Source organism: Cyanistes caeruleus, chromosome 7 (assembly GCF_971803275.1).
Source record: "Cyanistes caeruleus chromosome 7, bCyaCae1.hap1.1, whole genome shotgun sequence".
Taxonomy (NCBI): domain Eukaryota; kingdom Metazoa; phylum Chordata; class Aves; order Passeriformes; family Paridae; genus Cyanistes; species Cyanistes caeruleus.
The window spans coordinates 21907865-21932857 of record NC_141707.1 but is presented as its reverse complement, the minus strand read 5'-3'; the positions used below and the strand labels follow the sequence as shown (position 1 = coordinate 21932857).

The 24993-nt window shown below is 35.5% G+C and overlaps 1 protein-coding gene across 33 annotated transcripts in view; it reads left to right on the top strand.

The window, feature by feature from the left end:
• MYO3B (myosin IIIB) overlaps window positions 1-24993 on the top strand; it is a 205671-nt gene that overhangs the window by 64211 nt on the left and 116467 nt on the right. For 32 of the 33 annotated variants that reach the window (XR_015288937.1, XR_015288939.1, XR_015288942.1 and 29 more), the window contains 2 exons: window positions 6185-6250; window positions 17411-17566. The exons of the other annotated variant lie outside the window; for it this stretch is intronic. Coding sequence is in view for 24 of the 32 variants with exons in the window: in XM_023931028.2 (XP_023786796.2) it covers window positions 6185-6250; window positions 17411-17566 (222 nt within the window). In the remaining 8 variants the exon portion in view is untranslated. The remainder of the gene's footprint in view (window positions 1-6184; window positions 6251-17410; window positions 17567-24993) is intronic. 33 annotated transcript variants of the gene reach the window in all.

Here is a 24993-nt window from a genome sequence, read left to right as displayed (position 1 = left end):
ATATTTACAGAAGAAAAAGAGACCTCAGAGAAAAGAGAGGGGGGTTGAGTGGGAAAGGAGACAACACTGTTTAGAAGTGAATCAGTAGCTAGTGAAGAGGTGTCTGGAGGGCAAGTTTTGCAGGAGCATACTCCTTCTTCCCCCTTTCCTACAGTCTTTCCCTAGGATGTACTGGATCTTTCATTTTCACAAAATAAAGGTCATTTTATCAGTGTTCCCTAGGAGCTCAGGAAAGGAACATTCCTGAAGAACTTTCCAGTCCAGTAAGGACTCTTGATTGCTCTCCGATTGCTGTCTGTTATTGGTTGTTCAAGCTGCTGTGATGAAATAACAAATAGAAATCTGAGGGCACTCAAGAGAGACTTCAGGGCCTTGAGACAATTGATTGGAGGATCGGGAGCACAGGTAGTGATTTCGCAAATCCTTCCAGTAGCAAGGAATAATACTGATAAAAGTAGGCAGATCCATCAGGTCAACCCATGGTTCTGAGGCTGGTGTAATTGGAAAAATTGTGAGTTTTTTGATCATGGGGTGATCTGTTCAACACCTGGTCCATTGTCACCTGAGGAGATGTGCCTTTATCGAAGGGGAGAAAGAGCTCTAGCGCAGGAACTCTCAATGACTCATTGCCTGAACTTCAGCTTGAAAGAGGGAAAAGAAAAATACCAGGCATGCTAGTGATGAGTAATGGGACAGTGTGTCAAAACTTGAGAAAAAGAATAATCATAGGATCCCTCAGTCTGCTTCTTGAGGTGTTGACTATGAAGTACAACACCTGAAATGTCTCTAGACTAGTGCACATAGCAGAAGGAGCAAACAGGAGCTCAAAGCTTTGGCCTAGTCTTAGACATTTGATGTCGCTGGCATAACTGAAACCTGGTGGGATGAGTCCTCTGACTAGAGTGCCCTGTTGGATGGTTACAGGTTCTTAAGGAGGAATAGGCAAGTTGGAAGAGATGGGGATTGGGGTGGCATTGGTAATGGAAAGACTAGAATGTATGGAGCTCACAGTTGGCTATGGCACACTTGAGAACCTCCAGAAGAGAATCAGGTAAGTAGCTACTACCTCTTCCAGTTGTCTCATATGCTGTGATTTGGTATGTAGTCTTAAGATATGGTTTATACCTTGTTGTCTGTATAGGCATGGGAATGCCATGCTTACAGATCTGGTTAAGAATATTTAAGGGGGATTGGTTCCTGATACTGTCAAGAATTGCAGAATTCTTGGCATTCTGAGGATGTTCAATTGCCTTTGGATTCCCCTAGAACAGCTCAATTGGAAGACAATTGCATTAGACCTGGAGCTATTTTGCCCCAATCCCATGTTTCAGATACAGCTTCCAGTTTTGTTGTAAATCCTGTGTTCTTTCTAATCTCCTGGTCTCTTGAGTCAATTGCTGCTGTGGTTCCCAACCATTGAGACTCCATGTAACAGCATTCAGATTGGTGATATCTTTACACTGACCTAAAAAGCTGCTTCAAAGATCTGCCTCTATATACATGGATGATTTTGTACTGATTCTCCACTTCTGCAAGTTTCTACAGTTTCTGTCTTAACTTCACAGAGCTGATAACAGTACACTGCTTCCTGCTAAGTGGACTTTGGTGAAATTCATTAAGTCAGTTGAACTTCAGTAGACTTTAGTAGGAGACAGATGAATAGGAGAGTGTTTAGGCTCTGAATTTTTCTTCCAGATCAGTGAACAAATCTTATTGATTTGAATGGACCACAAAACCAAGTATATCAGGAAATCATCTGAGCCCTTTTGAGAATTACCTGGTTATTTTTGGAAGATTACCCAAGGTGGAGAGTCCTGCTCCAGAAGGAGCAGCAGGACTTTAAACTTAGATGAGAATTAATGAGGTATTAATTATTGTCAATTATTCATTGTTTTATATAATTATAATAATTATTCATTATTTTAATAAAAATAATTATTTTTCTGCAACCTTTTGTATTATTATTATTATTATTATTATTATTATTATTATTATTATTATTATTATTATTATTATTATTATTATGTGTGGTTGAATTTGTCCTTTTTCTTTGTCTATTTCACTTAGTGTTTTGAAATACACCTGAAAAGTGTATTTTCATGTAAAAACTAGCTATGTATAAACCCAGGAAACTGTCATCAGAATTATCTTCAGTCTACTAGAAGAATAGTTCACAACATGCTTGTGGGGAGATGGTGGCTGTCAGAGCCTGTACATGGTGACAGGTGTTGGTTGTTCATCTGCTAATTTCTCATTAGAAACAATGTGGTAGGTTGATCACTTGCAGTTTGGTAATTGGAGGCACTGTCATGGTATCTGTTAGTAAAATGTATTACTATGTTTACTGAAGTAGTTTTAAAAATAGTAGATGTGTTTTCAGTTTTTAAAATTCTGTCATAAATGAAAATATTTGTTTTCTCATTACCAGCAAATATCTATTATCCATGATCTGTAATTAGGTTCACAGTTTAACGTAAAGGATGAGTGGTGCTCACTGGACTGCATCATTGGCCTTACTGTGGTAAAATGACCAATTTTGCCTCACCAGCTGTGACTTTGGAGGCAGTGACTTTGTAGGCAGTTTGAATGATGGGAACACAAAAAGCTCTACAGATTAAAATATTTCCAGCATACAACTGTGGGTGTATCAGTCAGAATTCAGCAGCAGTTCTTGCTTGATAAGCTTGCTAATGTCTTCTTGTCCTTTGAAGGAACATTGTTCCCCTGTATGGGTGTCTTGTACAGTCTCAACCCTGCATTCTTTGATGAAGCAAATCTCCCAGTGAAAAACGGCATTAGTATGACCATGGAAAGCACTGAATACAAGGATAGAAAGACTACTCACAAGGGCAAATGCATTTGCCTAAGGAAACAGAGCATGTAGTTCTGTGACTAATTATGAATTACAGAAAGAACTAAAGGAAAAAAGACAAAGTTGGGAAATAAATGGTTGTTTGCTCATCTTGTATCAAAAGAGGACATTTTCAAAAGACAAACCCAATTACAGCTGCTTTCCCCAATAGTATCCCTATCTACTTCTCACAATTTCCATCAAATATAACAGAAAATATGACAATATTGTGCTTCAGCTTTTTCTACATCATGTGGCAAAGGTGATTGAAAGATTGCATGCAGAGTGTTCTAATTTTATATGAAAGAGTAGAGTAAGTTATGTCTGCAAGTTAACTAGAGGTACCTTTTTAGTTTTTCTATGGATGTGTCTTGAGTACTGTAGAAATAGCCAGGTGTTGGTGAAATGCAGTGATGTTGGCTGGTGCAAGTACAAAGCCACAGAACTCCATATAATGGAATTAACACGGTCTGGAATCCAAAATGGCCCAAGTTTGATTCTTGAGCTGAAGAGGTCATGCAAGTTTCTCTGGGGTTTAGCATCTGATGATGCATAAGAGTTGTTTCACCTTTTTAATGAGGTATGAATCAGGATATGAAGTACAGGTATCTTAGTAGATTATTAATTTCAAACTGCAAAAGACCAGGTGTGCTTATGAAAGAAGTTTAGATACTTTGCATATCTGCCTTTTCTTACCCTAGAATTTAGAGTCTTTACTGCAGAAGTCCTCCTCCAGAGGTGTCATGGAAGTAGTGGTGTTTTCTGCTATCACCATGAAAGAGTTTCTAGTGTCTTAGGCAAAGTGAAGGCAGGAAGCTGATGCTCTTATGCCTCTTTCTGGAAATCATTTATTCGCATGATACCAGAAAAGGATAAACTGATTTTTTACTTTGTAGTCAAGGTAATGTTTTTCATCAAGGGGAACCAATGTAATTTACGGATGCTAATGAATTAAGGTTTTTGTGGGGTTTTTTTTGTTTATCAGCTCAATTTTGCAGATGGGGTACCCAAAACATCAATTTATAGTGGTCTTGGTATAGAGTTGAATGGTTTTGCTACAAATCACTAAGAATAACATAGTCTCTTCTATCAACAAATACAAAAGTATCAAGCTTAAGATAATATCTGTAGAGTTACTGCTTCCTTGGTTGTGTTGATTTGGGTCAGCCAAAGGGAGTAGCAATCAGTGAGAGCTCAGTAGTTTAGTTGATTTTTAGACAAAACATATTCTGTATGGTTAAAAAGATGGCTTTCTCCATTGATCATTAACCTGCAAATGACAAACTGTATTTCCTGAATGACATGAACTCTGCTGATTTGTTCTTCCATGATGAACTCCCAACTGTTTCCATCATAACATCTGCAACTAATGTAAAGTATCTTGGTGTCTTTTTCCAGAAAGTTTCTTGTGAGTTTATTAACAAAGCCTGCACACCATATGCTTTTTGTCAGCACCATTGTTACCATCTGGAAAACCTCTTGGAACGTTGTGAACAGAAAAGACAAAATCACATATTTCATTAATAGTTAATTGAGCTTTTGAAAAAGCATATTATTTTGCAATGAAATTCAAAACTTCACTCTAAATATTCAGTAGACAGTGCTAGTATAATTCTAAAAGGAAATACACTGTACTTCACTGTATAATAGAAGCTGGTTGTTCATCAGAATCCAAACTGTCAGAGTACCATTCCTGCAATATAAAGACTGAAACATACACTAACTTCAGCTGGCTGTTTCTTAAGGCTGTTTGCAGTGGTCACATATGTGGGATGTCTGGACTAATAACTATTTTTATTATAGACAAATATATTTCTAAAGCTTACCTTTCTTTGATATAGGATTTTTTTCCTAGAAGTATACCTAGAAATAGTCTTCTTTTTTTTATGCTTTTAAAAAAATCAGATTCTGTGATGTGCATGAACACATGAGCCTGGTAAAGGGGAGACAACCATGAAATGTTATTGTCATTGAAAATAACCAGTCATATAATTTTTTTCCATAATAATACACTTGCTAAGTAATAAACATCTAAACATTCTGTATTTCTTCATTTCATGGAGAAAAGTGTATTACCTTAGTCTTCTGAAGCAAAAGAGAAAGGTAATAAGACAGTAATTTCAGCAAACTCGTCATCCTGCAGTGTAATTTGATGGCTGCATTTGTTTTGAAACAGTGCAGATGAACAAAAATGTCCATCTATTACAAAGCCACATTACAATTTTTTTCAAACTAATTTGTTTGTATTTTTTAGAGTAATATGCATGAAAAACTCATGACTATTGAGCAAATCAGGAAAAATTTATGTTGCTTATGCTGTTTTCATTTTTGTTTTGTGAGATGTTTCCAAGCAGTGTTATTCTGTGGAATGTGGCCACAGTATAAATTATGTGATTTGTGATAAAATCCAGATTATTATTTTGTGTTTCTATTGTAGAATAAGTTTTTCCCTGCCACTTCAGTAATATGTGACCCTCAAATGCAGCAGAAGATAAATCATTAAGATTTCATAAAACACCTGTGTAAGTTTAATCTTAAAAAGTTAAATTAGACTTCAGTACTTAGCAATTTTTAAGCTGCATGGGAAATCTCTGGAGGATAACATAGTATAATATATGATTTTATGAACAATTCCTGCTGTAAGTTGGTCCTCCTAAATTTGAGCCTCTTAAAATTTGGTTCACTTAATATGACCTATAGGTCTTCCTTTGTATATATATGTAATTAAATTGTAGCAGTAAAAATCAGGAAGGAAAGGAATTTTATATCAACTACCATGAAACTTAACAGAGTTGAAAAATTATTTTTATGAAGGCCGTCTTACTATTTAATATAAAAATACTATCTGCTAGATGTTAGTTTAAAAACAGCTTCTATTTTTAACAGTTTTAGAGTTTACAGCGTCATCCAAACTGAATATAGATTGAAACCCAGACTGAAAATCCTACAAGTTGTTCTTATCCATACTTTAAAGGTTTTCATCAGAATAAGTGATCTTGGGCAAAGTGTTAAAGTAGTTTGATTGCTAGGTTAATATTGCATTTTCAGTCAGGCTAAAATTGAAAGGGAAGTGTTGGGAAGTACACTGTGAACTATACTGACTACCAGCTTCAAAGGTATTGACATAAAAGGAGACAGAAAAAGAGAAAAAAGAGAGCTGTCAGTGCATAAGCAAGAGCAAGAAGAAACCAACAGGCATCCTAAGGTGTCACATAGACAATTTGAATATTACTTTCGCGATTATAATTTTCTACCTGATTAAACCAGGAGCACCTTTGATGACTATCTGTGAGATAATGTTAACATTTTAAAGCTCAAATCTTTGTTTTTCAGAAACCCTCCACCTACTTTGCTACATCCTGAGAAATGGTGCAGAGGATTCAACCATTTCATTTCACAGTGAGTTTTTTTTCCCTTTTAAAAACAGCTTATTCAGCAAGACTTATATGTGCCAATCTGAAAACAGAATTTTCTTACAGTTACTGCTTTTTCAGGTTTTTGACTACAATTTTCTTTTCACAGATTCTCATTCACTTTTTGAAAGCTTTACAGCCCAGCATGATCTTCTTACATAATTTTCTTCATTTGAGTGTCTATTGATTTTGACAGACCTGGAACAAGTTTATAAAATACACCTTATTTCCTTGATGGTTTCCACTGAAATTTTGTGTTGAGGAGAGAAAATAATAGTGAAAATGACTGCTGGTCAATTTAAAATAAGAGTTTGAAAGATGAGAATGAAAATAATTGTCTTTTTTACACTTTAGTAAGGTTTAGTAAGGTTCAGTAGGTTATATATATTGGTGCTATATATATTTTTATATGTATCTATGCATATATATAAAATATAAGTATTTTATATATTTAATTAAGCACCAGTAGTAACAAGAGCACAGTGAATGCAGCTGTCACCAAACTAAACTATGCTTTTGCTTTACTTTTTTTCCTTTACAGTCATACTAGGAAATCACAGATTAGTAGTTGCTATCATTGTATTCAAAAATCTTACTGCAACTTTTATGAGTGATTTTTAGGATTCTTCAATATTTCATTGGAAATGATCACAGCCCAAATTGTGTAATGTGGGAAATACTATTATAACACCATTTTTCAGTACTGAATTTTCAAGATAGGTTTGTAAATATGCACGTCTGCATTTTGAATCTGTTCTGTTCCTTGGTGTATTCAATTACTCATGTAGTAATGTCTTTCCATTTTAGAAGAAGTTAAAAATAAAAATGCTAATGCGATTTTTATTAGTAATATGTGAAAAATATGTTATTTACTATGCTGATCTTTAATCAAACAGGAAAGTGAGATACAATGTAATGTTTGACCTATAGAGGAAGAACATCATTATTATTATTGTTGTTATTGTTATTGCTATTATTGCTGCAATGTAACTCAGAATCTCTTCAATCTAGGTAGTAGAAGTACATTCCTCTAGAGCAGATTGATTCAAGTTCTGGTTCTCCATAATGCATGTCCTCGTTTACACAGCAGAGTACATTGGAATCTATGGCAGATTCCGAGTTTAAATACAAGGGTTACCAAGTGGTGGATGAATTTCATTCTGTTATAAAAAAACATTGGTTGCGTTGTATTTAAAGGCTGTAATCTGTATTCAGGGAGACCAGCACTAGTGGATTATATTCCACTTGTGCTTTAGAAAGTCACTGCACCTTGTAAATAAGATTACATTCCTGTCTCAGGAACACTGTACATTAACCTTCAGCATTGATATATAAGTTTATAAGTAATATATAAGTTATATATTGTTATATAAGTTTTTCTTTCTTGGTCTCTTCCCTTTTATAAGTCCCTGCTGAGCTTGAGAACAATACAAAAACTCAGTTAAACATTTCTTAGCATTTGTTCAGTCCTTTAGTTCAGCATACAGTGTTCATAAAACAAGTCAAATGCTAATACTTTATGGCTAAACTTGATTTTATTCTTGTCCTTTGAGTTTTTTATAAATTGAAATTGTATCATTTTAATCATATGAATTATTATTTACTTTTGCTTAATTACTTCCTCATCATCAACTTTTGCAGGTTCTCAAATCTTGCTTTTCATTTTAACTGTGATGTCCACAATGAAGTAAGGAAATATGCTCATACACAGTTCTCTTAACATGGAGAAATGCAACAGTTTTAATAAATACCCTATGTTATAGCTGCCTTTAAGAGAATACTGAAATTGAATTTTCTCTGACATTGTTGTATTCCTGGGAATGTGTTAGCAAATCTGTAACAATAAGAGGTTACAGAATGTTTTTATGGAGGCTTAGATTTACATTAGTGGATTTTGTAGAAAAATTTAGATAATGAAACATCAGATCATACAACTGCAAACCTTTTAGCCATTACTGATAATTGGCTCATTTATATGCATTAGTTATGCATTTGTTGATGCCTGCCTTGTGACAGCCTAGTTATGATAAATTAAAAGCAGTGATTGTATAAATTCCATACTGCCTTTTATCCTTATGTTAGGACCTTGCCTAGTGTTTCTGTCACCCTTGTGATGAGTGGTTAGCTATTGAATAATTTCATTATCTACCTCCTTCTTGATGCTAACATCATTTGCATAACAAGCTTATCTATTCAAGTTGCCAGCCAGACCTGTGTACTGACCAAAACTGAGCATGTAGCTTTGGCTAAGCTTTTGATTTCAGTTTGGTTTATGCAATAATTTTGTTTATGCCAAGGTTGCCATATCCGGTCACTGTAGCTTTTTTTTCATCCCATTTTGCCATCCCTTGAAATGCCATTGTCTTGAGAGGCATTTTTTAATAAGCGGTCTCAACAAATTGCAGTGATTTACAGTATGCCTGAGCTGGAAGTTTCATTGTTTGTAAATCTTTAAGCTGGTAAAATAGTTATCATATATTTTTCAGGAATGAAGTCTATATTTTTAACTATGATACCATTAACTCAAGAGATGAAGGTTTTGTAGCAGCATTTTAGTCAAACACAGTATTTCTAAAATCTGAACAGAGAGTCAAGATGGTTTCTAGCTTGATGAATCTATGTTTCTATTCCCAGCTCTGTTGACTTTGAGGTGAAGATTGTAATGTATTGTTCTCATAAGAATTTTTACAGTGAACATAGTGATTCTGAGTTAGATATTTTGTTGTTTAAAAATGCAGAGAAGACACAATTTCAGCTCTCTTCTCTGGCAACACCCTAATTTTGTATTTGGTATATACTAAGATACAGGCAGCACTTACATACTTTATTGACATAAGGTCAGTAAAGTTCTATGTGTGTGTTTATCTGTACTACTGTGACTGTGTATGAAAAATTTGGCTCTCCATTTGTGATGTGAAAAATAATTAATTACCTTTATTTTATATATCAGTAGGATTTTTACCGTTTCTGTAAAACCATGTAAATTATCACAGCAGTGAAAAATAATTTTCTTGGCACTTTAAAGCTTGACTGATTTCAAAGGATAAATAGGAGAGTTAATATGTTCTCAAAGCAGAAGAATGCAATAACTTTTATTTACATTACATCACAAAATGTTAATTTTAATTAAAATTAGTAGTGGTATCTCCAGAGACAGACATTCTCCTTTTAAATTTATTTAACCAATGATTAGCTATTATGGTTCTTTGAATTAATTAGTCATTCTTGAGCTGGAGGGAATTAAAGAATTTAGAAATTCAGGAAGTAATAAAGTCAAAATGTGAACGTAAGGATTTATGGTAACATTTATTATCAGTCTGTAACTTTTAGCAATGACATTGCAAATACAGTACAAAGATAATTTTTTTTTCCTGATAAACTCACATTTTGTACTCAACTTAAACATGGCTTAGCAAGCTAAATTTCATATTGATGTGTCCACATTCAGAGCTATTCAGTTAATAGATCATCTAGATCATATAGGTTTTAAGTGGTCCATTTATATTTAACTTCTCTGCAGATAAAGTTTTTTCACAGTCTAAGCACTTGCTTAGTGACATTCTGTTCATGTTACATAAAGAACATTTTACTGTTTCTTTCACTGAGAACATCATATGCATTTGACATAACTTATTAATTTCAGTGTCTGGAAAGGCAGAGGTTTGCAAATGTCAGAAAGATACAGATTGTGATGTGTAAGGTTATCACCAAATCTACGTTTTTGCATTTCATTCACTGATGTAGACTCTCAGAATCTATCTACAGATGAACTTGAAATACTAAATTACAGTACCTGACGAAAGATCTCTGCCACTTTTGAATATTGCATGAAACATATGTATTTATACAAAGGAGTGGACATATATAATGAATACAGTTGTCTTCAACTTTCTAATGAGTACGTGTAAAAATCTTGCCTCAAATCAGCTGCCTGCGATAGTGTCAAAGTGGGATAGGTCCCTAAGGGAGGATATCTGGTACACATGCAAAACATACTGTAAAAAGCTTCAGTTGTACAAAGTTCTGAAGGGTTTTTGTTTTTCTGGGCCTTCAAGGACAGACCAAAGAAACAGAGTAAACCACTTCCTGGTGAAAGGCTATTCATCAATTTCATCATACAATAAATAAATGCATTTGGTGGTTTTGAGATGCTCCCTAGAGTTGTTCTGATTGTATTTCTGTTCTCACTGGTAACATTTCAAACATTTCAACGTGAGCACCTGTCAGACCCACGCTAAAGAGCTGCAAGAGGTGCCACTCTATAGAGTTTCTGTCATTTGTTTTCTAATGCATGTATATGAGCTAAAATAAATTGTAATGCTTACTCAGCCCAAATAAGGCCGGGAAACCTGTTGTAAGTTTTGGAGATTTAGAAGAGGTAAAGGTATTTATTACACATAATTTTACAATTTTAGTGTGATAGAATCTTCGTTATGTTTCAGATGTGTGCTCTAAATTGTACTATATGGTGCTTGATGTTGAACATTAAATTGAAGGAAGATTTATTAAGAAAATAGGTGATGGTGACACTTCAGTGTTTGAGTATTTGTCTCACTCTTAGGGAGGATTAGTAATTTACAGCATTTGCCACCAAAAGGCAGATCAATAATGTTATAAATGTGTTCTGAACATCAGAATTTATACCATGCATGTGGTGATTGAGTTCTTTGTCATAAATTCAGTCTTTCATCCTGGTATCTGATTGTAGCAGAATGAACAGTAAAATCCTTATTATTTATAATGAGATGCTGTGCAGGACAGGAGACCTATTTAACCTACACACATAACCCTAGTGCCTAGCATTTACTTTTTGCAAAGGGACAGCTATATATAGTCCTGAAGATAAGGTTATTTATATCCTGTGAGTCCTGCTGAATTAGGACTCAAAACAGAAATGCTGTTGGCAAAGCTGTCACAGTTTTTTAGTTCACTTTTGCAAATTAGTGACCTGCAGCAATGGGGGCTGGGCAGGCCTGCAAGTGGAAAGCAGGGAAGTGTCAGAGAAGCAGGCACATTCCTGCATCTTTCTACAGATGTAGTTCATGTCTTCACCTGTCTGCTGCAAGTAACTGACCAGTGCCTGCCACAGTTAGGTACAGAGGTAGAACCGCTCCGTTACTGAGCATTTTAACCAGCTAAAAAATCTCAGAGATTGTTATTTTTCCTTCATTGACTGGAAAGTCTCTGACCTAGTGTATCTGGCCTAGATGATCCTGCTTGTCAGTTCTTGTCTTTCAATTTCTCTAAGTAGGGGGAGTCAACCCATTTGAGGTCATGGTCTTGATTTCATTAATCTTGCATCATGAAGCAACCTTGTGATGTAATCAGGTAGGTATGCAGAGTATAAAAAATGTCTCAGAACCCAGAGACCTCATTCTCCCTGCTTAGGAGGGAAGATTCCCTCCTTTGAAGAGGATATGACTTTAGTCTTTCTCTTCTTCCTCTGGGAAATCTCCACTCTAGAACCTCATCTCTAGAACATCCCTATCTTTGGGGCCAGTCTGGTAACTATTTTCTGGGACTAGGATGAGACAATCTTAGCACCTCAGGATGACCTGGAGTTTAGTTCAAGACCCTGGAAAGCTCTTTTATCCTAATAGCAGAGTCCTGGAAAGCTTTCTCACTGCTAGACAGCAGGTACTTGTGCAAGGAATGAAATATGTGGAGGGCATGGGAGAATGGAGCTGTGAGAGGAGCAGGTGATGGGAAAAGCACCCTGATGAGGCAGTGGCAGGCACACCAGAGGAGTGGCAATGAGGGCTTTAGCTAACAGACAACAATCGAACAGAGACTTTAAATCGCTGTCAGCCAAAGGCTATTGTGTGAATTCCCCAGCTCTAATAGAGTCTGATACACCGTCATAATTTCTTTCAAATATTAACATATTTTTTTCAAATATTAACCTATCTTCTGTGCATGTAGATATTAAATAGTTGCTTGATGTCTGGTTGGATATTTGGCTTATGGGACAAAGCTTCTAGCAGATAAGAAATCATCAGAAAATGTAGCATTTACAAAATGTTATAATTGAAAAAAACCAAAATACTGGTGATAAATCATAATGTAAGTTAGCTATGAGAGTTACAGATGCTTGATTTCTTTCTTTTTAAAGAAAGAACTTGGGGCCAAATAGATCATAATAGATCTAATGAAAGAGAATTTCTGAAAGAAAGAACTGCTGCTGCTCTACTTAGCTTTGGCTGCAGTAGTGAGTGACATTAGTAATTATTTTTCTATTTCTGAGCACACAGGAGACTTAGACCACCACTGCAGTTCTTACGAAATCTGTTTCTTTCCATTTATTCATTAGTAAATAGCTCATGAATGCTGATAAATATCTCTCAGCCATCTGATTCGCTACTTGTGAAATGGCTGTTTACATTGTTGAGACCCAGCAATTCCAACAATGTTATCATCCAAGTGCAAGCAGCCAGTGAATTTTTAGAGGCTGTCTCAGATGGGCCTATGTGGATGGGAGGCTGCTCTTATCCTCTGCTAATAAATGCTTCATCTTTGCTCGTAATTGTGGCAGAATGGAAATGGTGCTTAGGAGCCTGGCTGTGAGATTGCAGCAAATGGCTGCAACCTATGTTTAATGTAGTGACGCTAATGAATTCTGAGAATTAATTTTCAGCTAAGAAAGCATGATGGAAGATACTAGAATTTCCAATTAGATAATGGATTGACTTTTGTCAAGGCAAACATACAATTTTTATTTCTTTTTCAGTCTCTACTTACTTAGCCTTTCTATTATTTTAGAGCCAAAAAATAGCAGACTAAATGTGATACTTTCATCATACCTTATTTGAAACCCATCTTGTAGTAGGTTTGCTTGTCAATTTGCTCAATTCAAACTAATGCACCACCCTTTTTTTTTTTTTTTTTAAATTTCCACAAGCCAAACAATTTGACTGAATTTGCAGGTGCAGCACATTTACTGGTTTTATGAATAATTGGTTCATAAACCATAATATGGTTGATGTTTGACAGTACCTGAGCTAACTGTCCAAACTGGTCTTAAATGAATGCTCAGATGAGAAGCTGAAGATGTTTTGCCTCAGAGACTAATCCTTCATTAATAGGGCTTTTTACTGTTGTTTTTCACCTGTACAATGCACACACTGATTCCAGAATATTTTGTGATGAGTGAAATTGTAAAAGATGTTTTGTTACTGTATTCTTTCAAATGTTAACATTACTGAATATTTTATTATTTCCTGATTTTTTTTCTGGCATATGTGTTAGATATATATTCTCACTGAATTCACTGGAAATTTTGAACTCAAACACATTATATTTTATGTCAGAGTGTAGGTCAGTAGAAAACTTTGTGGTAATTCTCACCTTTGTGCAGGTTTTAGGATTGTAAGAGCTGATATTATATATATATATATATATATATATAAATAATTTTTTTTTTTTCTGAAGAGCATTATAATGCCAATACTGCTTCCAGTAGGATGACGATAACACCTTATTGAACACCTGCAATGACACCAGCAGTCTGGTGCATCATTTTTCATTAGCACTTAGGTGGTGGCCCAAGAATTTTTATTTTACAGATGATGTTGACTAAGAGCAGCAGCAGCAGCAGGCATTCATGTTGCAGTAAAAGCAACAGAGTTGAACTGACAGTGTGTAGAAGCAGAATATTAATAGGCCTTTTCTACATAGGGAGAAATAAGGACAAAGAATATACACCAAGAAACATAAGGGCTATGTTTCCAGTGTCACATGACAGCTTTGCATCCTCCATTCCATCACAGCAAGCCTGGTGAGACATGAAATTGGCACTGAATATTTGAGTACAGACTGAGCCCTCAGTACCTCAATGACTAAGCTGCAAGCTGTTTACTGCATTTGAAACATGGTAAGAAGTAATTTCTAGGAGTGACTGCATCAAAACTTCTGCTGTTTACAGGCAAAGGAGAGTGTGTGCCTTACACACTTCAATTCCCTATGGCCTACCTGGTCTTTTGGCTGCTGTGTTTTTAAAGTGCTAGGAACTTGCCATTTGACTTGATGGATTAAAGCAACTCCGGTGGAAGTGTTCATTCTCCTGTCAGTCTTTTCCCTGAAGCTGAAGTACTCACGCACGAAGTTACAGACATGAATTTAAGCAGCTCTCCCTCACCCTTGCACAGCTGTTAGTTACTAACTCTGCTTTGTTGCATCGTCTCATTAACCATCTGAAAGGACTGCTCTTCCGATGCAGGCACAAACTTGGCACAACAGGAGGTGTGCTCTGTCTGGGCTTGGAACAGAGAGTTGAACACAGACTCATGTTGATGTGTCTTGTGTCATTAACTAAGTCATCCTGCAATTTAACAAAGTTTTGGTTGTGTTTCAAGTGAAATCCTACGTGAACACAGACTGCAGCAATACCGGCATTTAGATGAAACAATAGATAAACATTGATTGTTGCAAAGGTGAAGCATGCACACAAAGTGAATAGTCAGTGGGGGATTGGCAGGATTATGTAACAGAAGCAAACATAGTCCTAAAGATCTCCAAGATCACCTCCTTCCTACAGTTTATCTGTGCTCTTTGAAACATACGCAATACCCAAAAAGTTCACATTTCAGGCATGCAAGAAAGAAGCTAAGAACTTTTTTCTCCAAAATGTCTCTTCTTGTTGGGCTTCCACAAGGAGTGCAGTATCCTGGACATTTGCATGTTTCACCTAGGGCCCACGTATATAGAAGAACTCTCATGCAACTTCTGTGTCCTGTCCGTAGAGTGTCTGTGGGTGCATTGTTCAGAGTTCAGAGAATTCATATTAATAACTGCATGCCACCAGGTCAAAGGTTTGCATGTTCTTCACACTTCAGATAAACACAAGATGTCCTGTCTGGAACTGTGTAATTTTTTGAAAAGAATCTATTTAAACTCTAATGTTGTTATCTGAAAAGCAAATGCCTTTTGTGATAGGACAAGAGATAATGGTTTTAAACAAAAAGAGAGTAGATTCATACTAGATATCAGAAGGACATTTTTTGCATTGAGGTGAAACACTGACAGAGGTTGGTAGATGCCCCATCCCTTGAAACGGTCAAGGTCAAGTTGAACAGGGGCCGGAGCAACTCAATGTAGTTGATGTCTCTGTGCATTGCAAGGGGTTTGGATTAGATGACATTGAAAGGTCCCTTCCAACACAAACTATCCATGATCCTATGATATAGATTCACTTGGATTCGGTTATAGTACTGAAAAACTCCAGATAAAATCAAATTTAACAAGAACATTTATATATTAACAATAAAACATAAATACTGAAAAGTTGGAATTATTGACAGAATGGTAAAAATCATGAATGCATGAGCTTTTCAGACTGAAATCTTCACTTCAGATACTTGCCATCAATCTGTGAATTTGCATAATGCATAGCACTTGTTTTGTTCTCTTTTCATCTGTCTTCCTGATGAATGTTGTCTTTCTTTTCAAATGCTTTTTTCCTTTTACTCAGGAAACATGAATTTAAACAGGATTGGCATGGACTATGTTGTCTGTGTGGGTGTACTGACTTTTAAAACTCCCAGATTACAAAAAAGAAAAGGGGGTAGGGGGGATTGTCAGAACCTGTTCAAGGCTAATGATGGATCTTTTCATGGAGGGGAAGGACTGGTATTTATAGCCTTGTGCTCAGAGGGATGCAGATAAAGCAGGTTGTGTTGCTTTAGTGTTTCTATCAGGAGGCTACAGTTCTAGCCTATAGCAAAATTCACCAAAATAGTTCCAAAACTGGTAACACGTTTTACAGACTTTCTTTTCTGGACTAGATGTACAGAAGAGGTTAGCAAAATGGTGTTTGGGAACCTAAAGTATTGAAATTATGTTCAAAGATATTTCAGGATCATTTTAAGACCAGACTTTAGTCTTCAGTAAAGTCTTTGAGGTGAGGCTAAACTTTAATATAACTTGCTAATGTGTTTGGTAGTATTTGAAATCAATTAATGTGTATGATTTTTTTGTAATGTAGTTTAAATTTCATACATTGTTACTTTTATTACTGGAATATAAATCTGAAATGTATTAAAGTTTTATTGAACTTTTGGCTAAAATGATAGTCTTTATTTGTGATTTTTGGCCCTGCAAGGGAAGTACTTTTGGTACTTATTCAACAAATATGGAAGGAAATTGTGAAGTATGTAATATGAATGCATCTCATCAGATAAATTCATCTTGAGCTAAAATTTGATAAAATTATAGATACTAGAAGGGAGTTATATGCTGAATTGCTGCACTTCTTTTTCACATTCTCAAATAATGTCAATACCATTATTATTTGAGCAGGATGAATAGAATGATTTAATATTATTAATTAGAGGATACTTGAAAGCAGTCTTATCCTGTTGGATCATTCCTCAGTTTGAATGGTATTATTTCAGCAGAAAATAATTCAACTTGAGTGATGGCTTCTTCAAACTTAAATCTCAATTATACTAATTACCATGGTATTTTATTTTATTCTGATGTAATAGGACATACTTCTTTACTCATTACTAGTTCATGTGTTCCTATCAGAGGATTTGGTGCCCTGGCTAGCATTTAATTCTGACCGATTCCTTTCTCTTCCAGACTGAATTATGCAGGTTTGCAGAATTTTCTATAATTCTTATGCTAACACACATCATTGTGATATAGAATATCTACCCATAACATTCATTAAAAAAACAAATCTCTATATCAAATTGTTCTGATTAGTGTTGTACCGCAGGTTTCAGTCATGATTTTCAGTAGGCTATATCCTACAGTTCATACTCAAAATCTCATCAGAGAATAGGTAGAAATTTAAAGTGAATGAAGTATTGTCTATTCATCTTTATTTTTTATTTTTATGTGTATTAACTGTACAGCTCTTACAGGATACAATGTCATTTTTTTCCTTCTATCTAGTTATAGTTAAAAAGAGAGATTAAATAAGCTCAAATTTGTAGTCTTTATACGCTAGTATACTTGCAGAGTGCGTTCACTTAGCTGAGTATTTTATTCCAGATTTATTGCAGTATGGAAGAGTCTTGTTACATATTGAGGAACTCAAATTTGTGGAAAAAGGAAATGGAGTAACAGCCACACAGTGAGCTCACTCAATTCATGCTGTAATGATATTACATCATTGTCTGAGACCCCTATTTCTCTGTCACAGGTGTCTAATCAAAGATTTTGAACAGCGTCCTTCAGTCACTCATCTTTTGGAACATCCCTTTATTAAACAAGTACATGGTAAAGATATGTCTTTGCAAAAACAGCTGGCTGAGCTTATCCAAGAACAACAGCAGCTAGGCTCCATAGCCAAAACAAGGTACTGTACAATGCTTTGACTGGCAATATTATTAGCAACAAGTGCTGCTTGCCATATGAATGTAAGAGTCGTGTTTTCCCTTTGATACTTTTTTAAGCTAGTTTGATCAACCATAATGCAAGCTTCTTTGCCTTTCTCACTCTGAACTCTGTTCTGTACTTGTTATCATTTGGCTCAGTCAGAAAGATGTTAATTCCAGAATGTTCTGATTTGTGGAAATAAATGTTGGTATGAAACACTGTATCAATACTTCGGTAACAGATCTTTAAAAATACAACTGTGAGCATTCAACTGACTACTAGAAAAAGTTAAGAGCAGAAAATTTTGAAGTTTGCTGTTTGATTTAATCCTGAGTAAGAAGGCTATTCATTACTGAAAGTAGTTGTTTTGTCTATAGTTCAAGGATAATTTGAGCCCTGTAATTCATTTTAAAATGTGCTTAAAAAGCAATGCATGTTTATTGGCAGAAGTGGAATCTTTTGAGGCTGATTGTAAATATGTCTTAGTTTAGTTGTTGTCCAGAGGGTGGCAGAATTTCACTGTTTCAAAAGAGAATTAAATGCAAATGAACACACTGTCCCAAGCTCAGCAATCATTCTGTAATATGAAATTCTAGAGTTAGATAAGCTCTGATCCATTATTATAAATAACCACCTACTAATGTTGATGAAGTATATTAGATGTTATGATTCATAAATCATAAACATGTATATACTTGCATGACATAAAACTCTGTGGCTTAAATGCTAAAGACCCATACAAAAATGTACAAGTTAAAATAAAGGAGTGATTGTTAAGTACAGTTGCAAGGTGAAGCTGACTTCTGTGGATAGTGAGTTTTTATTTGTTTGTTTCTGTGGTATGTGTGTGTTTTTTCTTCTTGGTTTCTTTGTTTTTTGGGAAAACATACCTGGAAATGCTCACTGTAGGTAGAAGTTATGTCAGCATTACAGTAGCGGTTACTGCGTTCTCTAGTTTCCTAAGATTCCTTCCCTGTATAGCACATCACAGATCACATTGCCTACAGCTATGGCACAGCTTGCCCAAGAGGTATCAGAATTTTTCCAACTGCTGACCTGATTGCATGTATAGACAGAGTGAAATGATCCTTGTGCTAAGAGGAGCTCTGAAATGGATTTGTCATGGTATTCCAATACATTCTTCTGAGATTGAGCTCCATAATGTGGAGTGACAAAGAACCAAGACCACGACAGCACTTCTTTCCTCAAGTCTTTTCATGTATTAACTGGGTGTACAGTGACAGACAGACTTCTGCACCTTAGATATGACTGAACTGTAAGAAGGATTTTGCTTCCCAGCACCCTAGTATGAATCAGTACTCATCAAAGTGGGTTTAATTACTTGTCTGTCCAGCCACCACCTAACCCAGCCTAAATATTTTATTTTCACACAAAAATTCTTTCTGATTGTTTTACCATTTTGCTATGGTACCCTTACTTCTTCTGTGAAGCACCAGCCCACTGTGATCAGAGTTGAGAGCATGCTTAGTGAGGACAAAAATCTACTTATTGTTCACTTCTGAAATCTACAACATATGGTTCAGAAAGTTATTCTAAAGATTTTAAACTTGGTCAAATTGGTACAAACTTTAATGACATAGCAAAAGTACATCCCTGCAAAATATTAAGTCTGTGGGCCAGACAGTTAATACTGGACTAGGAACATAAGATTATTACAAAAGAAACAACCACCAAGAGCGTCTAATTATAGTTTTCCCCAGAGGATTGACATAGCCTCGTAACAGTAAAAAACTTGGCTCTGTAATAGGGATATTGTACCCTCTAGAAAAATTGTTACCAATTAAAAGCCTTTAAAACCTCTGTAATGCATCTACAACATAATTTTCAATACAAAATTTGACATGAAGAAGAACATATGACCAGATGGTCCTGTAAAAAATTTACTGGCATTCATCTATAATGATCTGTAGAAGTCATCTGAATGTATGGCATTCATCTATAATGATCTGTAGAAGTCATCTGAATGTATAGTCACCACTTCAAAGTAAATAAGGCAAATTCAAATCCATGTTAGTTAAAACCTATGACAACATTGAATATGGTGCATGCTTTTTCTGTTTATTGATGTGCCCATGACAGTTACAATGAAATCTATGTTAATTTCCTCATGTTCAGAAATAAAGAAAAATAGATGCCCATTTTTAAGAGTACAGCAACATTACAAATCAATCAATCATTTAAAAGATTAAGTAGGAGAAAATGTTCTCAGAGAACAGGCTGAAAATTTCCAGAAACTGGTAAATCATCAGTATGCTTATGTTAACAACACTTCTTCTTTGAGGGAGCCCAGGCAGTCACTGGTGATGACAGCTGACCAGGAGGTATCTGTGTTTTGTCCCATATGAAAGTCTTCTAGGACAGTGCTTTGGATTTGTGTCTTTTGATTCTGTACTGACTCAGTGCCTGTGGGGTTTTAAATAGGATTCTCTTTCCAGTGGAACCATGCCAGTTTGTCTGTTTTGGTACTTCACTTCAGGAAGTTGCTCACTGAGAGCAAGCCTGCAGACTTGAGGGTCAGTACGAATGACTTGGAGCCTGTGAAGGAGAGACATGGAGAGCTGGTCTAGCAGGGCATTGGTAGTGAAAAGGAGAGAACTGGCTTCTTTCTCCCATTTTTCTCAACTCCCAGGAACAAACTCATGATGTTGTTTTTATTACAGCTTCAGGGATTGTCAAAAGCCTCCTGAGCTTGAACTTCTACAGTGAGAGAAAAAAAGTAAACTAGCAGAAACACAGATAACTTTCTACTCTGTTAGTGATTGCGGAGAGGTGCTTCAGGTGATAGCTGAAGTGGAGGGAATGCTTCACATGACCAGGAATTAGCAGGAGAGCGGTAGAAAGAAACAGGCTGGCCCATTTTGGTAGGATCATCTAGGTTGGCCTCTAGGACTCTAGGAGTCACAAATTGAAACATCACCTTATTTTAGTTTCTTTCATTCTTCTTTTATCAGCTTCTTTGTGTGCAGTATAGCTAGGCTTAACTTGAGTACATTTCTTCTATCATCAGCTTGTTCTGATGAACATACTGCTGTTACTTTTCCATGAAGCAGCTTACTAGAGAATTTTATATTCTGATTTCCTTTAGGTTAAAAATTAATTGTAAAAAGAAAATGTTTATGCTAGTAAAAGACCACTTTTAAAATTAAAAATAATATTAACAATTCATCATGCTTTTTTACTGAAAAAGATACTCTTCGAAACTTCTTGTTTTCCCTAAATTATTTTCATTGGTGAGATCCAGATATCTTCTATTCTTATGCAAATAGGTGTTTTCAGAAAACACAGCCAAAATACCCCTCTTTCCACACTTGTATTGAGGAAGAAGATTCTTTTTTTCATCTGTTGGCATCTTTTACCCTAAAATTCTTGTGTTTTGGCATTTCGGCATTAGCACTCCACTCCTGCCTTGCCTATGTCTTACACTCTCATGAGGAAAAACTTGGTGAGAAAGTCTAATGTCACAGCTGTGTAAGGATGAGCTCTGGGTATTATCTTTCTTATCCATATCCCTTTTATAAGCTATCATTTGACTGTGTTTGTTTTCTAACAGTACCAAAACATAATTGCTAATTTGCATCAATACACTTTCCATTAACAGCTTTGGCATAGTAACAACTATATGAAGTTTAATTCTAAGAAATTTATTCAGTGTTAAGTAGTCCACTAGTTCTATTTTTATAAAAGCTCTTCAATCCTTTAAAAAATACAGCTTAGTACACCAGAACATTGCTTCATATGTATTCATTCCAGCCATGCTGAATTTTTCTTCCTCATCTATTCTAAAGTCAAGTACAGAATTCCTTTTTAACACGTGGATACTGATTTCTAGTTCCTCTTGGGAGTCACAGCAGTCTTATTCCTATAAATATATAGCTGTCTCTAGGTAAGGAAGCATTTCTTAAAATCAGAGAGGATGCTTTCGTAGGATCTCACTCAGTTTTTTCCTATTTTTCCTTTTTTTAAATTTTACTTTCCACTTCTATAGTCACACAAATACTGTAAGATGGTTGTTCAAATAGTGTCCTTACTCCTAGTAACATTGTAAAGACAAGAAATGTCATTAATACCTAAAGACTTGTACCTCGTAGCATAAAATTGGAGAACAGAGGGAAAAAGAAGGAATCTAAGTTACAGCAAGGTGTGCCAACAGAACAAGCAAACATTGGTCAGGAATGAAAAGCAGAACTATAAAAATGTTTTTGTTACAAAAATAATAATTGAGTGTTGATAGACTTGGTGTGTCTGAGTGTGATTAATAATGTATTCTCTAAGTAAGAATGAGTACACAAGTCAAGCTTACCATAAACTTGATATATTTCAGGGATGGGTTCCTCAAGATGAAGATTTGTATGATTGTTTGTCAGTAAAATACCGAGAATATTTAAGCACCCTCTGAATTTAATGCAAAAGCATAGTAGGGGGTTGTGTTCTGTTCCTTATTCTCACTCTGATTTGCTATGTAATCTCTGTTCTGTCACTTGCCCTCAATATTTCTCTGTTCCTTTCACTTACAAAATGGCTATTAATAGTTTTACTTAATATGTAATACCTATAAGAAAGAGTTTGCTTAGGCAAGAACTTCATCTTGTTCTATAAAGCTGTACTCTACTGTACTGTTAGGTCGCTGTAAACTTGGTAATGAAGAGAAACATGTATAATGCCTGGAGCTCTAGTTCCAGCAGTTTTATTTTTATTCTTCCTGCCCTAGAGTCTGGGGAATGCTTTGGGTAGGCTCTAGGCAAAGATATGTTACAAATTATGGCTATTATTAATTGTCAGTTAACATTTTCTTTGTGACTATTATATTTTTATTAAATAATGTTTGAGTGTGTTTGATAGTCCATTAAGGGAGGTTATGAGAGAGCTGCTCACTTTCCAAATACACCTTTTGATCTCTTGAACTTATTCGTGTGGTTGGTTGCTTTTTTGATTCATAGTACAAGAGATTCCAACATACAGGCTGATAACCTGCCTGATTAAGGAGAAAGTCAGAAGAGATTTAGTGTATTTCCTAATATTGCTAAATTTTAAATGACTCTTTGTGCTGTTGACACTGGCAAAATACACTGGAAAAAGTGTGTATATTCTCTGGTGTTTGTTTATAAACATCAAATGTTAACACCATATTTTTGTCCTTGTCAGAATTTTATTTCAAGTTGCCAAAGCCAGCAGCTGCTTCAGTGTTGAAAAACAGATGTAAAAACTTTCAAAGCCTTTTAAGCTAGGAATTATACCAAGTTCCATAAATAATGTTCAAAAATACAACAGAGCTTGTCATGGAGATATGTAAAAGGGAAACTCATTTAATACCCTGGTTCTGTCCATCATCCTGGCCCTTCCTTGCATAAATTATGATGATGAAATCTTGCATCCTTTAGGAAAACTTTTCTCAAAAAAAAAGTAAGCTTTCCATTTTATTCCATTAAAAAAAAAAAAAAAATCTTTTGTGAGTAGAACTAATGGAAAACTGTAGAATTTTAAACCTCTAATTGAAGGCCTTGAAAAGTACTGACCATCAGCAAAAGGAAGTGAAATTAATATGTTCTGGTTTTTTCTTTTCTCATTTGAATGGAGAACAATTAAGGCATTACCTACTTGTGCTCAGTCTCTTAAAATAGCAGATTGCTCTATACAGAATAATGTGTAGGAGAAAATCTAAAAAAGAAATGTCATAACAGCATGTGAGATGGAGAAATTCAAATGTAGTAATAGATCTGTTAACTGCCTTTTTACTGTGGTGGAGAACCAGAATATCAAGGAGGAAAATACCTGATTAAAAGCTTAGAACTGAAGACAGGGAAGAGGAGTCTTCACAGAATGCATTCTAGAAATTTTGCTCTTGGTAATATTCTTTGAAGCTGTCTTTCAGAATTTTAGATATTGTGGGCTTCTGTGTGGCATTTGGCTGTTCCTTCAGAGAAGATAATGTGGAGCACCAGTTTGAATTGTAGTAGATTAATCTGTATTAATAATCACCAGTTGACATCTACATTTATTTAGTTAGCTCTGTCAATCAAATGTCAGTGGAGGTGAAGTTGAGAAAAACCAGGGTCTTCTGTATTTCCTCAATAATCTCATAACTCCCAGTGTAAAAGTTATATAATGATTTGATTTTTAAAGTTAATGTTGATCAAGCATTGAATAGTTTGGGTTTTATGATCCAAAGTGGCAGCTTCCCAATTATCAGCAGGTTTGAAGATGCCAGCTCCAGACATGGCTCATTCTCCGCTTGGATGTTTTCCTACAGAATAGGTATCTTATGCTCCTGTCTGTAAATAGACTTCTTCATAGGAATCAGAAAGTATCTACTAACCTCTGGTTTCAGTTTTTAAAGGAATGAAAAAACTTCAGCACTTGCATGAATATGGTTTTAAACTAGTTTAAGGTAGACTATTAGTAAAGAGCTCAAAGTTTACAGGTTTGGGTGATGCTGGGTCAGTGTGCTACTGCTGGTCGCTATTTCCAGTTTTGTTTCTGCAGTGGGGGACAGACACTTGTGAAAGCATGCATTTTGAAGGATAAAAGGAAAATCTGTACATCAGGAAGAATCAAACTTGGAGAAGCCTGGGGAAAAAATAGAAAAGGTGGGGGGAATAAAGAAAAGAGCATTTAGTAGTTTGAGAAGGGCTACCTTCTCAAGGAATGTTCAGGCTACCTTGTCAGGTATTAAAATGGCAGTACCATGTCTTGGCAGCTTCTCCCTTTTCATGAACCAGCTGGATTACAGCAGCAGTCCATCCAAGGAAATGATTCTTACTACCAGATATTAAGCTTCTCTGCCAGCTCACATTTAGATTTGAAAGCAATTAACCACAGGGAACTTGATTGCATCCAGCCAGTAATTTTCTTTGGACTCAGAGATAATAACAGAACCAGAAATATTCTCTGCTGCTATACAGAATATAATTTGAGGTAATTCTTCCAGCCTTCTTCTATAAGAATACTAGGCAAATGAGTTTAAAATTCCTTTTTCCCCCCTTTCGTATATTTTTTTTTTAATCTCAAAGCTACTGTGGCCCCCAAAAGTGATCCTGTTCTGGGTATAGTACATGTGTTTTTACTGGAGGTTGCAAACTATAGATGTAGCATTTATATTGTAATTAAAGCGGTATCACTATCTCTCTTATGACCTTGCTTCAATAAATTACTTCAGGCTGAAACTTGATGTAAAGGAGCAAAATTAGGTCTTTGCAATGCATGGGAAATAGGCTGTGTATCTCTGTGTGGCAGTGTCACACTCTCCCCTTTTTTCTTTCTCATTGTGTTGAGTATTTTTCTTGTAAATGTCATTAATTAATTTTAAAATTTGCAATAATGTAAAGAAGACCAAGTACAGCAACCATTGTGCCTTTGTGAATCCTAGAAACAAACAAACAGTAAACATAA